Source organism: Bison bison, unplaced genomic scaffold (assembly GCF_000754665.1).
Source record: "Bison bison bison isolate TAMUID 2011002044 unplaced genomic scaffold, Bison_UMD1.0 scf7180017864191, whole genome shotgun sequence".
NCBI lineage: Eukaryota > Metazoa > Chordata > Mammalia > Artiodactyla > Bovidae > Bison > Bison bison.
In genome coordinates this window covers 659,230-666,952 of record NW_011494763.1, presented here as the reverse complement: position 1 = coordinate 666,952, position 7,723 = coordinate 659,230, and the positions used below count along the sequence as shown (strand labels likewise).

The 7,723-nt window shown below is 46.2% G+C and overlaps 1 protein-coding gene across 3 annotated transcripts in view; it reads left to right on the top strand.

The window, feature by feature from the left end:
* ZNF398 (zinc finger protein 398) overlaps positions 1-7,723 on the top strand; it is a 27,352-nt gene that overhangs the window by 1,549 nt on the left and 18,080 nt on the right. For 2 of the 3 annotated variants that reach the window (XM_010843870.1, XM_010843868.1), the window contains exon 2: positions 2,616-3,011. Coding sequence is in view for 2 of the 3 variants with exons in the window: in XM_010843868.1 (XP_010842170.1) it covers positions 2,616-3,011 (396 nt within the window). In the remaining variant the exon portion in view is untranslated. The remainder of the gene's footprint in view (positions 1-2,615; positions 3,012-7,723) is intronic. The other variant, XM_010843869.1, reaches the window with a different exon arrangement.

Sequence of the window (7,723 nt, the reverse complement as noted above, 5' to 3'; positions counted from 1 at the left end):
GGTGACGGCAACAGTTAGGTGTGTTGAAGGACCGCGGGAGCGCAGTGATCCCCAGTGCCCAGCGCGTGTCGGGGGATGCCGGACACACAGGAGGCCCTCTGTCGGGATTGCAGAGTGCTGGTTTCCGAGCGCGGGATTACCTTCTGCGTGTTTATTCATCCAGCGGATGTTTACCGCAGGCAGGCCGCGGGGCCAAGCCGGCTCTATCCGTGGCTAAGCCAGCCGCGCTGGCCAAGACCGTCCCTGCACACAAGAGCCTCGTGAGAACCAGCCAGGGACGCGTCAATACCAGGACCGGATAGGGAGGCCCAGGATTTGCCAGCTAAGAAGCCTCTGCGCACCCCAAGTTCAGCCATTGTAATGGCTCAGGAGCCAGACTGGCCTACTGAGTTGCTAAGTGAGAGGAGGAAAAGGGGAGCAGCAGCAATGGGGCTGGGGACGGAGCAGAGGGGACCTATTTTTTCCCTTTCGGATCTTGTTTTTCCAATATGGTAGAGACGATCGTGTGTCTGTGCTAGCCCTGTCCAATAGAAATATAATGGAAGCCATATAGATAACCTTAAATTTTCTAGTAGTCACACTTTGTAATTTAAATTTATTTATTTATTTATTGCCAGACCCTCTGCAGTGAAAGCTGCAGAGTTCAAACCACTAGGCCGGCTGGGAATTCCCAGTGGTCACATTTTTTAGAAGTAAAGAGAAACAGATGAAATGAACTTTCATGATATGTTATTTAGCCCCGTGCATACAAAATATTTTAGTATGTAATTAGTATTAAAAAATTATCGATGAAGTTTTACATTTGCCTCCTCATAATACGTCTTCGAAACCTGGTGTGTGTTTTATACTCACCGCACATCTCAATTGAAATGAGGGCATTTTGGGTTTTCAGTAGCCACACGTGGCTACCATATTGAACAGTGCAGGTCTATCCCATGGAGAAGACTCAGGAGGGATTGAAATATTGACTGTAAAAAAGAGATAAGATCAGTGTATTTTAAAATGTGGAAGGAGGTGGCATTTAGAGCACAAGGGTTTGAGAAGGATGAATCTTTTTCCTGAGGGAAGGAAAGAAGAAAGCATATATACTAAGCGACTGATGAATTTGAAGTGAGGAGTGTGAAGAAAAAGAAGAGAAAGTTGAGAGAGACTCCCCCCATTCCCACTCTCCAGGGTCTAATTACTCTTAATTCTCAAAGTAGGTGGTCATGTCATCTCCTGAGAGGCAGGGGCCTGCAGCAAACAGGAGGCTTACTGCTCAGCCTGCAATCCCTGAACCAGCAGTGTTGGCATCACCTGGGAGCTTGTTTAAAATGCAGACTGTCAGTTTTCCTCCCAGACCTACTGAGTCAGAGTCTGCATTTTAAGGGGATCTCCAGATGTGCTCATTAGTTTGAGAAGCACTTTACACCAAGTTGAAGAGGGCCAGGGGCTTGTAGTGGCCAGTATGGTGGAGGGGGGAAGAACCAGGCAGTGTGGTGTCCCTGCTGAGCTTAGAGACCAGGGGTGTGTGGTGACACCAGTTTACCCTGTTATGCGACTTCATTTCCTTGGGCTTCCCAGCCTCCTTCCAGGAACAGAGAATAAGAACAATTGATTCAAAGCCGGAAGTTAGCCGAGCCGCTGAGGCAGAAAGACAGAGAAGTGAAGGGTTGAAGTTAGCTGAAATGATCAGCCAAGGAAGAAAGCAAAGCCTGGAGCAGGCTGGTAAACCAGAAGCAAATGGAAGGGTCAAGGGTTCAATGGGATCGCAGACCAGGTGAAAGAAGAGTAAGGTTGTGGGAGCCAGAGGGATCAGAGGTTGTGGCCAGAGAGCAGGTTATCAAATTCATAGCCAGAAAGCTTTGCAGAGATATCCTCGTCCAACCTCCTCTGTTGTAGGAATTTCATTTTTTTAAAAAACTACACTGATGTTTCAAAGTATGCTCAGTGAACGGGGGAGGGGGGAGCCCGTTATTTTCTTGGAAAGACCTAGTTCCATACTCATTTATACAGACCAGTTTCCCTTCCCTAAAATTCTATGTTGGTTCTAGTTCTGTCTGCCCTCTGGAGTAACACAGAGTGGATCAGATTAAACAAGTCTGTTCTGCCTTTGGTTTTATAACCTGCAAGTATTAGAAAAGAGCCACTGTGTTTTCTCCACATGCAACATTCGTAGCTTATTCAACTACTATTTCATGGTGTGGCTGTGGTTGTCAGCTAGGTGGTGGACGGGCAGGAGCTTAATTAAGTCAGTAAAGAAGGGGTTTATCAGAGGGCACGGAGCTCGGTGAAACCTGGAGAGATCCTGGTGCGCTTCGAGGTTTTGCGGAGGCAGAGGATGCCACCGCAGCCTGGCCCCTACGGGGCTGGCTCAGGGCCTTCCACCCCAGGGAATGCCCCAGGCCACTGCTTGATCCAGTTTCACCTGGTCACTGTCTTAGCTCATCCACCCCTGAGTTCTCTTGCCTTTTGGTGCCACTGAGCTCCACAAAGATGAGGCTTAAGCAGGCAGTACTAAAGCTGTACTTAGAGTAATCGCAACTGGCCACGGAAGCAGTGCTTATCTGATTTTGCTTTGGATTAGGGCCCCTTCTAACACTAAGTGTCTCCTCCCATCTCCCCACTGCGCACAGACTTCCGAATGGGATTCCGAATGCCTTACCTCCCTGCAGGCGCTCCCTCTTCCCGCAGCCCCAGCGGCAAATGAAGCTCACTTGCAGACCGCGGCCATCTCCCTGTGGACGGTGGTGGCGGCCGTGCAGGCCATTGAGAGAAAGGTGGAAGTCCACAGCCGGCGACTGCTGCACCTGGAGGGCCGGACGGGGACGGCAGAGAAGAAGCTGGCCAGCTGTGAGAAGACAGTGGCGGATCTCGGAAACCAGCTGGAGGGCAAGTGGGCTGTGCTGGGGACCCTGCTGCAGGAGTACGGGCTGCTGCAGAGGCGGCTAGAGAACTTGGAGAACCTGCTGAGGAACAGGAACTTCTGGATCCTGCGGCTGCCCCCGGGTATCAAAGGAGACATTCCAAAGGTAGGCCTTGCACTTGGACGTGGGGAGTGCAACCCCTTGTCCTTGCTGTTGTTCAGTCGCTCGGTCATGTCCGACTCTTTGTGACCCCATGGTCTGCAGCACGCCAGGCTTCCCTGTCCTTCACCATCTCCCGGAGCTTGCTCAAACTCACGTCCATTGAGTCTGTGATGCCGTCCACCTGTCTCGTCCTCTGTCGTCCCCTCGTCCTTAGACTGTTAGTAACGGGTGGTCTTGGTCAATCAGTGAGGCTGGAGGAACCAGAAGTGGCTCTGTGTCTGTCTATCTGGGAAGCATTCCATGTTCAATTTACATGTTCTGGTCATGGGAAATGTCAGACTTCAAACTGGAAGACTCTTCTTAGCCCAAAGCTATCCGGCAGATGGTTTTTTTTTTTTTTCTTTCTCCTACCCATTATCCCCAAGTCAGTTTTTTTCTGTATTAACCTGTCTGCTGCAATCTTGATTGGAAACAAAATTAAATATCATTGAAATCAGTCAATTTGAATTTGTTGGGAATCCTGGTTTAAAAAAAAAAAAAAAGAGGACAGAGGAATGAGATGTAGAGTCAAATGGTTGGTGTGAAGATGGGGGGCTGTCTGTGGGGCTGGGATCCACGGGGGGCCTGTCCTTCACTATTTACAAGGTGCGCTCTAGTGCTTGGGCCCAGCCTCTCCAGAGGGAATAGCCCATAAAACAACAGGAAATAAACGCCATTCTTGAGCTCTGGAAGACAGAGGCAGCTAGTTTCCAAACATGCCTGTTTATTTATTCATTCATTCAACAAGTATGTCTTGAATACGTACTGTTTGCTTGGTATCTAGTTCCTGAAGGCACAGCAGTGAACAATTCATGCAAGCTCCCCTGGAGCTTAAATTTTAGGGGGAAAGACGGTACAAATAAACAAAATAAATCCATTTAAGTGCCTCAGTGAAAAATAAAAGTGTTATCTGGTGATTTCTTTTTTAGATTGGATGTCAGAGAAGGTCTAGTAAAGTATTTAGGCTAAGAGTAAATGACAGGAAGGACCCTAGTGGGAGAAGGTCTGAGCAGGAACCTTCCAGGCAGAAAGAATACCTAGTGCAAAATCCCAAAGGCACAAACAAACTTGGATCGCCAAGAGGAAGGAAAAAGACCAACTGGCTGGTGTGCTGTGAACAAGTAGAGCATGTCCAGAGACACGGGGTGACTCGTTAGGGCAGGGCTTTTCAGCCCTGGTTCTACAGGAGTCATCTGGGAGACTTTGAAAATTCTGATGGGCATCATGGCTAGATGTTCTAACTTCGCAGGTTCAGGATGGGGCCTAACCATTGATCTTAAAACTCCATAAACGATTCTAGCATGCGACTCTGGTTATAAACCACCAGTGTAGGGCCCTGGAGACCAAGGTGAGGAATGTGGTCTTTATCTGAATTAGAATGAGAAGGTTGGAAGGTTTTAAGTGGAGGAGTTGTATCTGGTTTATATTCTGAAAGAATCTCTTTGGCTGCTACCTGGAAAATGGCTCACGGGGGTAAGAACAGAAGCAGGGAGAAAAACCCTAAGGCAGCTGTCAGGGCAGGAGGGCCAAGAGCAGCTTGGCCGAGGGTAACAGCAGTGCAGGGGGAGACAAGTGGGCAGATTCAGGACGTTTTGATGGTGAAATTGACAGTAAGATTTACTGATGGGAATTAGGGAATGACAAATTAAGAACAATACTAATTGTAAATTTACTGCATGATAATTTCTGAGCACTTACTGTTGTAAGTACTTTGGTTACTTTCATAAGAAGCCTAACTTGCCCAAGCTCATACAGTTAGTAAATATAAATAGTAGAGTTAGATTGTGACACAGTTGGCTCCAGAGCAGGTGCTCTTAACCACAGACTCTCGGGTTTTTGACTTGGAGGTCTGGGGGGATGGTGTTGGCGTTTACAGAGGTGGGGAAGGAATTAGTGCCCCTTTGGCGGCGTTAGGTTTGATATGCCTAGGATATGTTCAGGAATGATGCTAAGCAGTCTCTGAAGCTCAAAGGTGAGAAATATTTGGAAATCATTGATGTGCAGATTGTATTGCAAGTTATGAAGGCAGAAGCGATGACCTTGGGAGAGAACGTGGAGAGGCAGGACAAATGAGTCCAAGGACCAAGCACCAGGGGCGGGAGTGGTGGCCAGTGAGTGTGTGGGTCACAGGGTCAAGGGACGGTGGTCGTGTGGGCTGATATGTTGCTGAGAGGTCTAGAAAGATGAGGGTGGTGAATGTAGTTTGACAGCACAACTTCACCGGGCACCTTGCAGGAGCTGCTGCAGGGCAGAGTGGGGGATAGAAGACTGAGTGTGGGGTGGGGAGCACACAGAGGAGATGGAGACTCCGTCAAGGAACAGGTAAGCAGCTGGCCGGGAAGGTCAGAGTCAGCATCTGAGAGAGAACCTTCCCCTCTGTATTTTGTGTGTGTACCTGAGTGCTTTCTGAAGTTCTTTGGAGTAATTTAAACTTGGTGTTGGGCTATAAGAATAGCAGAGAAGGTAAGTTAAAGTTACTTACTGTCTTACATGGGTAAATGAATAACATTTAAACTGTCCCTCTTAAACTTCCAATTTGTATATAAAATAATATGATTCCTCTCAAAGATTACTTCATGAAATTAAAATATATAGAAGATTTACTAGATTGAAATATGGGCCATAGGGACACTTTCATGTCCTTGATTTGCTGAAAATCCTCCTACTCTGCCCTTGTTTTTGAATGTCAAGTTCAAAAAAATTCTCCCTCAAAAATCGTTTCTTAATTTTCATTTTTTGAATTGTGGTAAAATACGTGTGACGTAAAATTGACCATTTTAGGGGAGGGGGGTAAAAGAAAAAACATTTACCATTTTAACCATTTTAAACAGACAGTTCAGTGGCATTAAGTACATTTCCCTTGTTACGCAGCTATCACAAGCATCCATCTTCAGAACGTCTTCATTTTGAAAAACTTTAGTGATGTACCTATAGATCCTCCCAGGACCCCCTCCCCTAGCCCCTGGTGACCCCCGTCCTGCTTTCTGTCTCTGTGAATCTGTCTGCTCCAGGTCCTCATCTCGGTGGGCTCATACTGTATCTGTTTGCTTGTGAGGGAGTATTTTCCTGGGCATGACACCTTCAAGATTAATCCATGTCCTGGCAGGTGTCAGAATTATCTTTTTAAGGCTGAGTAATATTCTACTTCTCTCACTGTTTTAAAGGCACCAGTCCTTTTTTTCATTACATCAAATGCCATTGGTGAAAAGTTTAATAACAAATCAATTCTCGTTTGTAAGAAATATTTTTTTTTCTCTATCTGGAAGCTTTTATCTTCTGTTTGTACTTGTTATGTCTTGGGTGTAGGTCTTTTAAAATTTATGTTGGGCACTTGGTGTCACCTTTCACAATCAGAAGACTGATTTTCCGCTCTGGGAAATTTTATTCTGTGATTCTGTTTTTACAGTCTTTTGTTTCCCCCGTCCACATTTGTTTTTCTGTTCTCTGTGAAATTACTGTTTGACAGATGACGGATGCTTGTCTTTGTCTCTTTAACTTTTCCTTCATATTTTTCACCTTTTAAACTGGAGTTCTGTTAGTTCTCTTTCCAGCCTTTCTGACTTTTAACAATTACAGATTTAATTGTAAAGAATATTTATTTTCTCCTTTTTAAAAGCAGCCTGAATTTTTCTTTTTTAACGGATGCAATATCGAATGTCTCTGGGAATATGTGTTAGAGCTTTTTAAAATATATTTTTTTAACCTAGGATTTTTTTGTAGTGTATGTTCATCTCGATGCTGTTAATTTTACTTACTTATTCATTCATTCATTTATTTTATTTCTTGGCTGCACTCTAGAGCACAGGTTCTAGGCACATGGACTCCAGTAGTTGCTGCACATGGGCTCGGTAGTTGTGACTTGCTGGCTCTAGGGCACGTGGGCTCAGTAGTTGTGACCTGTGGGCCCCAGTGCGTGCAGGCTACAGTAGTTGTGGCACACGGGCTCATTGCTCCACAACATGTGGAATCTTCCCAGACCAGGGATTGAACCTGTGGCCCTTGCTTTGGCAGGTGGATTCTTAACACTGTTCCACCAGGGAAGTCCAGTTTTACTTTTTTTTTTTTTTTAATTTAGCTACACTGAGTCCTAGTTGTGGCTCGCACTGTTAGTTGTGGCATGTGGGATCTAGTTCCCAGACCAGGGATCGAACCCAGGCCCCCTGCATTTGTGAGCCTGGAGTCTCGGCCCCTGGACCACCAGGGAAGTCCCAGTTTTACTTTTTTAATATTGAGTAATCCTTGGTTGGTTGTTCATATTTAAAAGCAAAGGATTTGATTAATAGGGTAATTAGTGGAACCTTGCATTTTTCTCTACCACTGTGTCAGTCTTTTTAAGCAAAAGATCTTTCCTTTTCACGAGAGGCTCTCTCCTTAGATGCCCCATATAGGTGGGCTTTGCTTTAGGGTGCCATGCACGGAGCAAACAGGCAGTGCGGGGGTCACCAAGAGGCCAGGAGTGAGGCAGGACTCTGAGATGTCAGCCACACCGGGATGGGGTAGGATGGGCCAGTATGGGTACTGTCTCCAGACAGGTTTTTAGATTTCTTTAGAGATGAAGTCTGGGTTTCGGCTTTGGGGTAAATGCTTCTTTACCAGGGCTGATGAGGACAAGAGAGGGGGCCCTGCTGTTCCAAAGATAGACCTTCAGACTGCAGTTTCTAACCACTGTTACTCCT